The sequence below is a fragment of the Neovison vison genome, chromosome 13 (genome assembly GCF_020171115.1).
Source record: "Neovison vison isolate M4711 chromosome 13, ASM_NN_V1, whole genome shotgun sequence".
Taxonomy (NCBI): Eukaryota; Metazoa; Chordata; class Mammalia; order Carnivora; family Mustelidae; genus Neogale; species Neogale vison.
In genome coordinates this window covers 147,739,000-147,754,165 of record NC_058103.1, presented here as the reverse complement: position 1 = coordinate 147,754,165, position 15,166 = coordinate 147,739,000, and the positions used below count along the sequence as shown (strand labels likewise).

Below are 15,166 nucleotides of genomic sequence, written 5' to 3'. Positions count from 1 at the left end.
TCAGTGGGTTAAGCCGCTGCCTTCGGCTCAGGTCATGATCTCAGGGTCCTGGGATCGAGTCCCGCATCGGGCTCTCTGCTCAGCAGGGAGCCTGCTTCCCTCTCTCTGCCTGCCTCTCCATCTACTTGTGATTTCTCTCTGTCAAATAAATACATAAAATCTTTAAAAAAAAAAAAAAAAAACCAAACTAAAATAAAACACCTCGTGGAGAGTGGAGAAGATAATGCAAAGTCAGGTATAATAATGAAAGGTGGCTCTCTGTATTTTTTTTTTTTAATTAAAGATTTTATTTGTTTATTTGAAAACAGAGATCACAAGTAGACAGAGAGGCAGGCAGAGGGGGGCGGGAAGCAGGCTCCCTGCTGAGCAGAAAGCCGATTCGGGGCTCAATCCCAGGACCCTGGGATCATGACCTGAGCCGAAGGCAGAGGCTTTAACCCACTGAGCCACCCAGGCACCCCAGCTCTCTGTATTTTTGATACAATTCCTGTGATGGGGTATGTCTGGAAATCTTTATGGTTCGTGATGATTTTTTTTTACATTTCTTAGAAGGTAGAGGAAGTAACTAGGGAGAATTACAACTTTAATTTTAACCAAGCACTGAGATCTATTGGCAAATTAAAGTAATAACCTTGCAACTTTAGGGGGAATAAAGATCCCTCTGTGACATTAAAATTCGAGGTAAATTGGAAAAGCAGTCCAATTTCAGGAAATCGAGGGCGGTGAGAGGCTTTGATTCTTGTGGCCCAGGGCCCTGAAAAAGAAAAATCAAGTTGGGATGTTGACAAGGACCAAAATCTGCTGTGGGGGAGCTTTCTTACGAGCAGCTATTTGGAAAAGGATGAGTGTAAAAGATAGAGGAAGATTGCAAAACCAAGGGCAGATGTAAGCGGGTTGACTATGGAGTTGGGCCAGAACTTGGAATGAGCTAAGGATGAAGACAGAGTCCAAGGAGGTTTGTATGTTCTATGTTTATGTTCAAAGGACAACAAGGAAGGTCCAGGCCCTCAACCAAAATTAACATCTCAAAGAGAAACTTTTCTTTTCTGAAGACAGTTCTGGAGCTGTTCTGTGGAGCACTCTACAGTGTGGACAGAGCAGCGAGACATTCATTCATTAATTTAAAAAGATTTATGTATCTTTAGAGAGAGCACTAGTATGAGTGGGTGGAAGTGGCAGAGGGAGAGAATCCCAAGCACACTCCCCACTGAGCACTAGAGCCCAAAGCGGACCTGGATCCCATGACCCTGGCTCATGACTGAGCCAAAACCTAGGTCAAGACACTCAGCTGACTGAGCCACCCAGGCAACAGGACATTTCAAACAAGAGTGAAGACTACGTGGCGATAGAAACAGTAGTCCTGCCCATCTTCCCCTTGAGAGTAAATCTTTCTCTAAAATAGCAGACCTAGAGATGAGTCCTTTATACCACCAAACACCATGTCCACCACATGAGTGGGTGTTTGTGTAGTATGAAAACCCTGATTGATATATTTAATGGTATCTGTCGGTTTGTGAGTATTTTCTACATGCCAGATACCACCCTGAGTGCTTTATGTACATTTTCCCATTTCATCTTTACAACAAACTGATGAAGTAGGTGTTACAGATGACGAAGCTCAAAGAAGTGAAGCGACTTACTCAGTGTCATCAGTAGACAGCCAAGCCGGGGACTGAATCCAGGATAATTGAATCCTGAAGACCGTGTTCTGTAGACCACGTTACACAGGCAGATTGACCAGATGGTTCTTAGATGAAGGGAACTGAAATGTGGATTCGACTTTTTAGGATTGGAATGTGAACATAATGCTATAGACTTTCAATTTAAGGGGCCCTTGCAAAGTCGCATATGGGAAGTTTTGCAAAGAGAGTCTTTATTTGCTATTTGCTTCAATATTTCCAACAGTGCCTAACTGTCTCTTATTTGTTCTAGGCAACTGGCCTGCACTTTAGACATACTGATAACGTGATTCAGTGGTTGAATGCCATGCATGAGATTGGATTGCCTAAGGTAACTTACGTGAGATTCCGAGTTCTGGCTTACATGAGGCTGTGTTGGCACATAGTTGTTATTCTGCCTATAAAGTTATTCTTAATTGAACCTTTGATGATATTCTTTCTCTTTCTTTTTTAAGCACTAAAGGATCTCTTTCTTCTGTTTGTTAGGGAATAGTTTTGTTCTTACTCTTTTTTATTCCCCATCCCTGCTCACCTCACCCTAGAGAAGTTCCCTATGATGTCATTGACTTTTATTACATCAAACTGTAGACTTACATTAAAATTCACATGCCGTGAAATCCATCTTTTTAAAGTCTACAAGTCAGTGTTTTTATTTATTCACAATGTTGTTACACTAAAATTTGACTTTAAGAAATAGGAGGAAATATTTTAGAAGTGTCATTTTACAGCTACAGAATACTCCTTTGTCTGTAAGAGAACATGATGGGCTGTTGTTTTATGTTTCAAGTTGTAGAGGCAATATGATGGCATTTACCTCCCGTTTCTTGTTTTGGTCAAGGCTGTAGTCTTCCTGTTTTTTTATTTTTATTTATTTTTATTTTTTTATTTTTTATTTTTTTTTTAAAGATTTTATTTATTTATTTGACAGAGAGAAATCACAAGTAGATGGAGAGGCAGGCAGAGAGAGAGAGAGAGAAGCAGGCTCCCTGCTGAGCAGAGAGCCCGACGCGGGACTCGATCCCAGGACCCTGAGATCATGACCTGAGCCGAAGGCAGCGGCTTAACCCACTGAGCCACCCAGGCGCCCTTATTTTTATTTTTTTTTATTTTTATGACAGAGTGATTGGGAGAAAGACATTCTTTTTTTTTTTTTTTTTTTTAAGATTTATTTATTTATTTGTCAGAGAGAAAGAGTACACACAGGCAGGCATAGTGGCAGGCAGAAGCAGCGAGAGAAGCAGGCTCCCTGGGGAGCAAGGAGCCCGATGCGGGACTCAACCCCAGGACGCTGGGATCATGACCTGAGCCAAAGGCAGTGGCTCAACCAACTGAGCCACCCAGGTGTCCCTGTCGTCTTTGTTTTTTAAAACATCTTTCTTGAGGTACGGTTGGTGTGCAGAACCTGCATGTGTACAGTTGAATGGGTTTGGAGTGAGTGTGTGTCCTCGCGTGTTCTGCTCAGGAATTTATTTTATTTAGCACCACTCTTAGTGAAATTTGCCATCTCCAGCCTCCGCATCCCCCTCTGCCCCCCATCCCTGGTCCTATCCTGAACCCGGAAGGCCATGCGATATCATCAACTCTTAGAGGCATGGACTGTTTTTTGTTTTCCATATCCTTTGACCCAAGAATTCTACTTCTAGGAATTCATCCCACCCCCGAAATCAGACAAGCCCGAAAAGATGGACACATAGAGTTTTTCAGCATTGCTTAGACTAGAAAAGATAGCACCCACATGTTCTTTCACTGGGGACATTAACTGTGTGGCAGCCAGTCGAATACTAGTACAGCTCGTTAGAAAGGGTGATATTACTCTGTCTTGACAAGAGAAGTTGTCTGTGAGGTGTTAAGTGGGAGAAAAAACCCGAATGGCCTAAGGTTATAAGAGTTTGTGTTCTGGCTAAGGTGAGATCACTATTTTTATGTAAAAAAATAGATCTCTATTTTTATGTATGTATCATTTTATGTAAAAAATTTCCCTTTTATTCTTGGGAAAAGTCTGTAATGGGATGGGATTTCTGTGTGATGGGATTAAGGGGTGTTTTTATTTTCTTTATAACTACCTGTGGCATCTGAATTTTTATAACCAAAGACAGATTGAAAGAAGTGAGGTAGGGAGGATCCGAGGTCCAAGAGGGGCTAGAACCACCGGGAGACGAACATTCGAACATTCAGTACTTAGCATAGCGCCAGCTCAGTTTTGCATATCTGTGTTTTGAATTGAGTTAAATCCAGAGCCAAGTCTTGGCAGAAGACTAGCTTTTGTCCTCCTTTTTTCAGAGCAGAATGCTGAAGCTCTCTTCCTCATACTGGTAGGTTTGAGAATTAGGCCCACAAATGTCAGGAAATGCAGTGTGTCAACTTCTTAACGCCTACTTGGCCTTTCTGTGCACCTGTATCTTGTTGTACCTGTTTCTTTTGTAGTATGCCTGACGGGCAATGATGATTTAACCTCTTTTAAATGGTACTAAGAGCTTTGTTAATATGTGCTATTACTAGTAGTATTGTTACTACAAAATGCTTTTTTACTGATATAATTTTACTACTTCTTTTGTTTACTAATGGTAGTATATTGTCCTGGACCACAGCTATAACAAACATTAGAGTTCTCCAAAGGCTTTCAGAGACAATAGGGCCATCATGGCTATCAGCCTGGAAATGTCCACTCTATATGATTTAGGTCCAGAAGACTTGTAATGTGGATTAATGATACTTAGCCTAAAAATTTTTGCCCATAATACAATGTATGATATATAATTGACAATGTATATTATATATATACAATATATATAATATAATATAATAATATATATCATTGACAATACATATATAGTGTCTGTAGGGATATCTTCCCTAATTTCTTAATATGGTACAAATAGGCTAATTATAGAAGCTTAATGTGGTAAGTTTTTGGTTCTTCTCACTTTTGTCTTTTTGTTATAATTGGTCTTGTTGGCCACCTCTTCCAGAAAATACTTTGTGATTTTTGTCTTTGATTTTTTTTTTTTTTTTTTTTTTAAAGATCTTATTTTTAAGGGGTGCATGTGTGGCTCAATCATTAAGTGTCTGCCTTCGGCTCAGGTCATGGTCCCTGGGTCCTGGGATTGACCCTGCATCGGGCTCCCTGCTCAACAGGAAGTCTGCTTCTCTCTCTCCCACTCCCCCTGCTTGTGTTTCCTCTCTCTCTCTGTTTTTCTCTGTGTCAAATAAATAAATTTTTTTAAAAAATCTTTAAAAATAATTTATTTTTAAAGTAATCTCTACACCCAGTGTGGGGCTCAAACTCATAACCCAAAGATCAAGAGTCATGTGCTCTCCTCACTGAGCCAGCCATGCACCCCTTGACGTTGATTTTTAAATTGTTTTCCATCTACTCAACTCCTCTTCCATCTTCCTCTTGTGTCTACCTACCATTTCCTAGTTGTGGGGGTTCCTTAAGCTGCTGTCCTTATTTACTTAACATTCTTGTTCTCATGCTTTCAGTTATTTTGAAGGCTTTGCTATAAGATAAACACAGTTTCACATGGCTGCTCGACAGCTCTCGGCTAGTTTTCTGTTAGCTAGAATTCCTCCTGTCTGAGCGTAAACCTTCCTTTTCCCCCAAGTGAACCTCCCCTCCTCTATACTAAATGGTAACCTGTCCTCAATTCCCCTGTCATCCATCTCAGAATCTTGAGGTTACCTTGAACTCCTAAATGCAGTTATGCTCCAAGCCTTCCTCATGTATTTGAAATGTTTCTTTTATCTGTTCAGAGAGGTTATCAGTGTGCCTCCTGAGCTTCAGTTTCTCCGTGATTCAATGTACCCTGTGTCCTGTCTCCAGTCAGATCTTCTGAGGCTCTGTTTTTATCCCTGGCTTCACAGCTAGGACTTCTCTGGGGCCTGCATATCAAGTTCAGACTTGTCTGACTTTTGAGGCCCTCATAATCGGATTGCATCCTACCCTACCCAACTGTATCTTTCTGTTACTTTCTAAAACATATTCTGTGCTGTTTTCGGGAAGGGTGGCTCAGGGAGACCATGATCTTCACCTTTCAGGAGATGATGATATCTCCATCTTGGAAAGTGAGCATGCAGAGTTTGAAGAATGATCAAAAGACAGTTCTGGTGCATCCCATCTCTCGAGGGGGGGCGGTTCTTTCTAGTTGAGAGTCATAGGTATTATGGGAAATGCATGAAAACAGACAAACACGGTGGGTCAAGGGCTCTGACAGGCCCATGGCGCTACAGGCCTTCTCCTGCTGCCTTTCACTACTCATCCAGATTCTTCTGACAGCCTCAAAATTCAGTCTTTCACTTCTCCAGACCATTATCATCTCCTTTCTCCCTACATTATAGAATGAATTTCGTGGTGCCACATCACCATGAAAATAGATAGATCTTGAAATTCAGGATTATACCCAGTCTAAACCTACTGTGTTCCTGTTTGACCTCATTTGTTAATTCATTAAATGCAGAATCCCTTCCATGACCTTGGCTCTGGGCTTGGCATTGAAGATATGGCAATGAATTGCATAGACCTGATCCCTGCCTTCATGTAGTGTCTAGTCAAAGAGATAATAACACAAGTAATCGATTATTTGTGACATGTACTAAGGAGAACACCAGTCTTCCCCATTCCCATACAATATCCGCTCTTGCAGCTACTTCATCTGTGTATCTTTTTTCTTCTCCCAAGCATGTAACACATTTTTTTTTTGAAGATTTTATTTTTAAGTAATCTCTGTACCTGGTGTGGGGCTCCAACCTCACAACCTAGAGATCAAGTCACACACTCCACCAGCTGAGCCAGCCAGACGTCGCTGCATATAACACATTTTAATATTTTATAGCTTTTTTCCAATGTCTAAATGTAGTAATTCACACAACCGAAAGCACCCCAGTAAATGCTCATTGTTGAGTTATTCTGTATCTAGACATGGTAGATGGGAACTGGGCAGATCACGGTCCTCCGGAGCTTCCCACATTGGCCAGTGGTTTAAACTGCTCAGCGCTGTGTGTCTTCTGCCCATTCTGAGTCTGCAGGAAGCAAATCCCTTTCACATACCTGGTGAAACTCAGTGGATTAACCAAATAAGGCTTTTCCAACTCGTGCTTTTTATTCTCTATTATAGCTTTTTATTCTTTGCATTACTTAAGATGAATTGTCTGTTCCCCCTAATGAAGTTACTTGCTGAATGCAATAATGTTTGCTGATCGTTTTATTTGTATAATTGGTGGTTGGTGAACGATCCAGTGGGTGGATACCTTACTCTGCTTCTTTTATTCCTCCTTAGATTTTTTACCCAGAAACTACAGATATCTATGATCGAAAAAACATGCCAAGATGTATCTACTGTATCCACGCACTCAGGTAATCAGATTTTCTTGGTAAAATAAACAGACTGCTAAACTGCCAGAGGTGGGAACTTGGGGGCAGGCGAAATGGGTAAAGGGAGTCAAAAAAACACTTCCAGCTGTAAAACAACTAAGCCCTGGGGTTGTAACTTACTTCCCAGGGATTTGCTTTACTAATGGTGTAGTGTATGCTTGAAAGTTGCTGAGACAGTAGGTCTTAAAAGTTCTCAGCATGGGGTGTCTCAGTGGCTCAGTTGCTTCAGCATCCAGTTCTTGGTTTCAGCTCAGGTCATGATCTCGGGGTCCTGGGATCGAGCCCTGCATCAGGCTCCCCCCTCGGGGGGGAGTCTCCTCCCCCCCCCTCGGTCCCTCCCCCGACCCCACTTAAGCACATACACTCTTTCCCTTTCTCTCTAAATTAAATAAATATATCTTCAAAAAAAAGTTTCTCAGCACAAGGAAAAAAAATCCGTAACTCTGTGTGGTGATGGATGTTAGTGAGACTTACTGAGGTGACCATTCTGCAATATATACATATATTGAATCATTATGTTGTACCCCTGAAATTAATGTGATGTTCCATGTCAGTTCTGTCTCAGTAAAAAAGAAAGCAGTGTAGGAATAATGTCTGACTTGAATGTATAGCTTTTTGTCCATGGTGCAATGAGAAAGTTCTTGCATTAGCTTCAGGATTTCCAAATAGAATGGGATACTTTTGTCTTAACAAAGTGGTGAGAAACAGCTGTGTTTTTCTAGGGAATAGGGAGAAGGGATTTATTCATCCCCATAATAGCAGATAATTTGGCTCTGAAAACAAAGTGTAGTCTTTCATTGTTGATCTAGTATTCCTGTGAACTGTACATTTCAGCTGGGAAGCAGTTCTTTTCTTTTTAATTAAAATCTCTTAAGAATTACAAGAAGCATGTACATTTCAAATTGTTTTTTTTTTTTTTAAGATTTTATTATTTATTTATTTGACAGACAGAGATCACAAGTAGGCAGAGAGGCAGGCAGAGAGAGAGAGAGGAGGAAGCAGGCTCCCTGCTGAGCAGAGAGCCTGACGCGGGACTCGATCCCGGGACCCCGAGATCATGACCTGAGCCAAAGGCAGCGGCTTAACCCACTGAGCCACCCAGGCGCCCAAGCATGTACATTTCAAAACTTATTACTGTTTTCTGTTTTGCCACAAGCCAATAGCTGAATTACAAAATACACTCATCATGTCTTAATAATTTAGTAGTGTAATTAAATTTTATCAACATCTTCAGATAATGCCAGCAACTGTCAAATGGTTGATTTTTTTTTTTAAAGATTTTATTTATTTATTTGACAGAGAGAGATCACAAGCAGACGGAGAGGCAGGCAGAGAGAGAGATAGAGGGAAGCAGGCTCCCTGCTGAGCAGAGTGCCCAATGTGGGACTCGATCCCAGGACCCTGAGATCATGACCCGAGCTGAAGGCAGCGGCCTAACCCACTGAGCCACCCAGGCGCCCCCAAATGGTTGATTTTTAATTTACTTAGTTTTCTAGGTCCTCACCAAGCCATTTGTTCATTAAGTAATATTTATGCGAAACAGATATGACAAATAGGAACTGAAACAAAGTATAATTTTTTCATAATTTCATAGTAGATTCTGAAGATGGCTTAATTTCAGGCCCTTGGCTGTTAGAATCGGCGAAATACTGTATTGGAAGGAGGAGGCAATGTGTGTGGAGGGAGGGTGGGGTTCAGTAGATATGACAGCACCACACGGAGTGGGACAGATTTACCTGGTGGCCGCAGGGCTATATGAGAAGGTGGTAGAAGTGAGTGGGACATGTGGCTGTGGTTTCTTTGCTCGGGCTGCTAATTTGATGAAATTATAAGGCATCCTCTATGTGTGCTTAATAAATGTTAATTACATACATGAATATATGTATCATATTGACCTGTGTGTGAGAAGCCTGTTGTCTCAGGTTTGATCAAATATGTGCCAGACCCTTTGGATCCCTGGAAGCCATGTGAAACCCACAAAAGAACGAATGTAGCACCAGTGCACAGCCACGCTCTTGTGCCTTTGTTTATTCTGTTTGCATGGCCTGGATGCCCTTTACTCCCGAGTTTAACCCACGTTCTTCTTCAGCTGCTACTGTGGATTGCCACATTTCTGGATGCCTTCTTTTACTTTTTCTCCCTCAGACAGAATTAGCTGCTTCCCGTCTTTGTGCTCTTTTGGTGTTTGCACAGACCTCTTCAAGTGCATGGCTTTCCATCATCCTCGGGTTTTTCGTTCTTGCTGCTGGCTTTCCCTGCACTCCTTGGGGGCAGGACTCCCCCGATCTTTGTGTCTCTAGTACTTAGATGCCTCACATGCACTAGGTAGTCAAAATCATACATTGTAACAAGCCTTCCTTCTCCTTCTCTAGCTCAAGGGGATATCTTCTGCCCTATAAATGAGAAAAGAAAATGGTACTTTCTTTTACCAGATGACTGTTCATGTTTGTCTCAGTGTATCCAGTCAAGTTTTAATTCAGTTCCCATCTTCTTGGTGAGGGTTTGTGATTTCAGCGACTCTTGCTCATTCCTCTGTCTAAACACCTATGTTTCTTTGTTTCTTAGTTCTGTTGTTTCTTGCATACGTTCACTGTCTTTCTCTCTATTACATTATTAGCATCTTAGGGACAGAGGTCATGCCTTACATTGCTTTTCCAAGGTACATGTCATACATTTCCCTCCAAGGTACATGTCATAACGGACAAACAAAAGTAACCCAAGATTTAATAAAAAAACACTTAGAAGTGGGTGTTGTTTAGGGGAATGTTCAGATTGTAGCAGTTTCAAGTGTATCTGTCTGAGCCAAAATCAGATTAATTCTGAGTGTTGTGATTGGCTCAGTGTTACAGTGAGGTTTGCCTTTGTTGATAACCTTGTGAAGGTTGTACCCACAATGGATGTCTGAACGCGGCCGGCAAAAGGCCCCGCTGGCAGAGCTCCTCTCTGTGAGTTCTGCAGAGACGGCTCTCTCCAACGTCATCTGGGTCCCAGACCCCCAAAGTCCCTGAATTGGAGATGAAGAATTAACTGTGCCTTTCTCAGAATCGGAAGGGGAGGAAGTCTGCTATTGTTATTCATTTCTCTTCAGTATGCAGCCTGTGCTTGGAAATTATATACAGAGCAGTGTGTTCTGGTTGGTGATTTATGATTTCTTTCCTCCCTGGAGTGTTTTTCCCGAAGGGCTGGCCGTTGTTGATAGGCAGGCAGTGTATACCTGCTGGGAGCCTCTCTTCAGCGCACGGTACAGCAGTGTTCGAGAAAGGCACCTTGCTTCACTGTGTGTGGTGAGGCCCCTTCTCCCTTTTGGATTTGCAGTAACAGAAAAGTATTATTAGCTCCCTGTTTCTCCCTTCCTCCCTTTCTTTCTTCTTCTCTTTTGAGATAGTCACTGTATTTAGTCCTGCTAAATTACTGTCCTGGATTACATTCCACCCTCAGATAAGACCCCAATTCTTTTCTTCTTCTTTTTTTTTTCTTCTAAGATTTTATTTATTTATTTGACAGAGAGAGATCACAAGCAGGCAGAGAGGCAGGCAGAGAGAGAGGGGGGGGAGCAGGCTCCCCGCTGAGCAGAGAGCCCGATATGGGACTCGATCCCAGGACCCTGAGGTCATGACCTGAGCTGAAGGCAGAGGCTCAACCCACTGAGCCACGCAGGTGCCCCTATTCTTTTTTTTAATTAATTATTTTATTTATGAGAGCGGGAGCACAAGCAGGAGTGCTGCAGAGGCGGAGGGAGAAGCAGGCTTCCTGCTGAGCAGGGAGCCCAAGTGGGGCTTGAGCCCAGGACCCTGGGATCATGACCTGAGCGACCCAGGTGCCCCAAGACCCCAGTTCTTTATTTCCATTTCCTCTGAGGTTTTATCTTTCTAAGAACTGATTTTGGGATTAAATTTGCCCATAATCCTAAAGAAATGTAAAAGCTGAAAATCATCTTTAAGTTTGTTTCAAACTCATTTGTTGGCAAAATCTGATCAGAATTAATTAGTTATTTAGAATATTTGTCTCCTTATTGTGATTATGTGTATGTTTCTCTGCAGAGTAATATATTATAAAATTATAATTATAAAAAAATAATATTTTTTTTCAGGGGTGCTGCCTCAAGGCTTGCTGGTGTGTTTTGTAATACTGTATATACTTAAGTAAACAGATATTGTATAATACTGTATACACTATAAAACCTTTCTAATATCTGAGAAATCCTAAATTCATATCTGGCCCAAAGAATTTAGATCAGGGACTGTGGACGGTACTAGATTCTGTTTCCTAAGCAACTGCTGTGTTTGTGTTTAAGAGCCTTTATTAACAATCTTTGAGATCAGCATAGTGACTTCTAGGTTGCTCTGCAGGCAGCAAAGATAAGAGGAATCCACACCCTCCTTTCCCCATTACTATGAAGTACAGGTTCAGTAGGAAAAAAAGAAAAGGAAAATGAACCTGAGCTCAATCATAGGCTGACTGTTGTAGGCAACTAACAGTTACTTGTACAATTAGGGAGGACAGGAGCAAAGATTGGAAAGGGGTGTTTACTGGTAGGACTGAAAGTTTCAGCTTTGAGGTTGACTATTCTTGGTTCTGGGCAAAAGGGTCAGAGTGGCCATTGTAGTTATATTCGTAACTCCAGCACCTCCTTAAAATATTCTCAATAATTGAGATAAAAGAAAGATGGTGCCTCTGTCTTAGCTTCTCTTCTACTTTACTCGTAGCAGCTTGGAATGTCTTAACAACTTTAATTTACCTTTGAAAGACCTAAAAAATGAACTCACTCTTCTTGGGCTTATAAAAGTGACATTCTTGAAGTTTCTTGATGTGTGGCAATCACTTTCTGCTGTCCACGTAGAAATAAAAGAGTGAGAAATTCCTGAAGAAATTTGGAATATGGGTAGGACGTATTATATGGGAGAAATAATATATATTGTGGGTACATGGTATAGATCCAGAATGTTATTGGCTATTTTGCTTTGAAAAATTTTGTTGAGAGGAACATTGTATAGTTCCGTTTTGAGCATCTTACTCTAAAAAACACTTAATCATATGCATGATTCATACTTGTAGTTATCTGAGAAAATAATTAGCTACTCTGAATGTATAAATTTGAATGTCTTTTCCAAATACTTGACTTTTTTTAGATTATACATTTGTGTTTGTCATATACAGTTTAAGTCCTGATCAGTTCTGTGAATGCAAAATACACGATCCGTATTCGTGTTTAGATCAAGCTGAGGTTTACAGATTATTTACACAAATTGTAGGTCACTCTGTTGAGTTTCTGTGACTTGTTTCCTAAGCGTTTTTAATTTATTCCCTTATTGCTAGTCTGTCAGTGTCTTGCTTGTGTCCATCTCTGTCAAGTACACTTCTTATTGTTGATTCTGATCTGCTGGGTCCTTAGCATCCAGTTATGGTCATTCAGGCTTGTAGACATTTTCTTATCCACCTGTCTGTCTGTGAAAAGTTAATATTTATTAATATATGTCAGGTTCCGGGTAGATAGTGGTGAACAAGACTTTTATTGTTCCTGCCTTCATGAGATTTAAAGTTGAATAGATTTCTTTTTTTTTTTTTTATTTAAACAATAAAGATAAGATGTTTATTTAAGACTCATGAATTACCTGAAACTTTTCCATCAGTAATATGAAAAATAAGACTTTTTATTTGAATCATTTTCATGACACTTTAAAAAAAATATTTGTTTATTTGACAGAAATCACAAGTAGGCAGAGCGTGGGCAGAGATAGAGGGGGAAGCAGGTTTCCCCCTGATCAGGGACCCCGACGTGGGGCTCAATCCCAGGACCCTGAGATCATGACCTGAGGTGAAGGCGGAGGCTTAACCCACTGAGCCACCCAGGCGCCCCCATTTTCATGACACTTTCATAGATATCTTGTTTGTTAAAACTTATTGATCACAGGAAGGTGTACAGAAGTGAAGGTTTCTCCACCTAGATAGACTACATTCACACTGCACACTGGATTTGTACCGGAACTGGGACTTGAACTTGTGTCTCCTGATTCCCAGCCCAGTGCTTTTTGCATTGCATGAAGTGACTTTCTAGAACAATATGATGTAGAACTCAGAAAAGGTTCTGAGATGAAGTGCGGTAGCTGCAAAGGGGGATAGGGCAGCATGCAGGGGTATATATGTTCAGAATGTTTGTTCTCTTTATGCTGACTTTCCTCCTTAATCTAAGAGCAGCCCCTGGGTGCAGCTGGGAGGCCTAACTCTTTTTGCATATCGTGTCTTCTAGTTTGTACCTGTTCAAACTGGGCCTGGCTCCTCAGATTCAAGACCTATATGGAAAGGTTGACTTCACAGGTAAGGAGTTACAGACTTGGCAGGAAATGCTTGATTTATGGGGAAATAGCCTGGAGAGTCAACAGTACCAATCTTAAAGACATAGGGCTTAAAAAAACACGCTGGCAACAGAGATCAAAGAAGTGTAACTTGCTTCTCTGGTGCATTGAAAAGACAGGTAAACTGGGAATTTCAAACTTTGTTCTCTCATTTTAGGAAGTACCTACAGTGGGCAGAGAGCAAGGGATGACAATTTAGTAATTTAAAAATTGAACTTGTTTACCTTATTCTGTATGTATTTACTTTTGTCAGATGCTTGAAGAGATGGGGGCTTGGGGAGAAAAAGAACAGTGATATTATTGGTTGAAGTAATATAGATTCAAATCCTTTGAACTGGTCATTATTCTATAGACTTGGGAATTTTAAATTTAATAAAACTTTTATCTGTGACATTTTTCCTTCTGGGGAAGTTGTTCACCAGACCTGGGGCAATGGGCCAAACCTTACATGTTGTTTTCTTTATCATTTGGCTTCCTGCCTTGGAAGCAGAATGGTCCCATAGCAGCTTGTGACTTGGTGTGTAAAGACATCTGGCTGGCTTGTGGGCCATTTGTTCCTGAGCTTCCTTCACAGCTGCTCCTTCCCAAGTACATTGTAGGAAATGCCACAAGTAGCAGTTTTGAGCAACTCTTTTCTGTAGGGCTCTTTCTCATGTTACACTGACTTTTGGTGCTGTTGATAATAGTAATAATAGTTAATGTCTATTGAGTGTATGCTTTGTGCCAGGCACTATGTTCAGTGGTTTCCGTATATCGTCTCATCAAATCCTCGTAACAGTTCTAGGAGGTAGCCGCCACTTCTTCCCATTGTGTAGTTGGGGAATCTCTTTCCTTCTCTGAATTCTGGAAAGGTGCTTAATTTGCTCGCCTGGGTCTTCATCTTTTCCTGTAGAAGAGGAAATCAACAACATGAAGATCGAGCTGGAGAAGTACGGGATCCAGATGCCCGCCTTCAGCAAGATTGGGGGCATCCTGGCTAACGAGCTCTCAGTGGACGAAGCTGCGTGTAAGCAAGGAGCAACTTTGTGGGTTCAGATGGGTTTGTTGCTACCACCTTCAATCAGGAATACTGTGATGGTCCCAGACGTTAGGAGTTTTGCTAGCAAGCTTAGGTCGGTAGAGGGAAGTCAACACTGCTGCGGTCTTCTCTGCTACTGTTATTTGGAAGTGAGTGATTTTGATGAAAATGAAAGCATTAGAAAGTGAGTTCTACATTTCACTGTCTCTTTGGGTTTGTTATTTTTGTCATGGTATTTACATGATTGAGGGTGAACATTGCCATAATACCTGCTTGCAAAGCTCTTTAACGAATATTTCCCTGTGAGATTCCAAACTCAGCATCCCAGACATGGGATCACAGGCAGAGCTGTGGCTCTGTGCATCCCAGAGGAGACTAGGCTTACTGGATTCAGGGAGCCATTCCTCCAACTCCAGTCATCATTTCTCTAGCACAGTGAGCCTTTTCCTGCAGTAGGGGGGACGGTGTTGTTCTGGGTGTGTCGTGTACCTCCCTTACTCTATATAACCCCAGTGTTCTATGTTTTGATTTTTTAATTTAATTTTATTTTCTTAGTGCATGCTGCCGTTATTGCCATTAATGAGGCTGTTGACCGTAGAATTGCAGCCGACACATTTGCGGCTCTGAGAAACCCCAATGCCATGCTTGTAAATCTTGAAGAACCCTTGGCTTCCACGTACCAGGATGTGCTTTATCGGGCCAAGCAGGAGAAAATGACCAACGCTAAAAATAGGGTAAAAATGGA

General features: G+C 41.3%; 1 protein-coding gene across 1 annotated transcript in view; it reads left to right on the top strand.

The window, feature by feature from the left end:
- The window catches only part of IQGAP1 (IQ motif containing GTPase activating protein 1), a 104,887-nt gene that overhangs the window by 35,355 nt on the left and 54,366 nt on the right, over positions 1-15,166 (top strand). Inside the window, exons 4-8 of the mRNA XM_044229871.1 lie at positions 1,933-2,010; positions 6,956-7,032; positions 13,298-13,365; positions 14,296-14,409; positions 14,977-15,155. Of these exons, the coding sequence (XP_044085806.1) occupies positions 1,933-2,010; positions 6,956-7,032; positions 13,298-13,365; positions 14,296-14,409; positions 14,977-15,155 (516 nt within the window). The remainder of the gene's footprint in view (positions 1-1,932; positions 2,011-6,955; positions 7,033-13,297; positions 13,366-14,295; positions 14,410-14,976; positions 15,156-15,166) is intronic.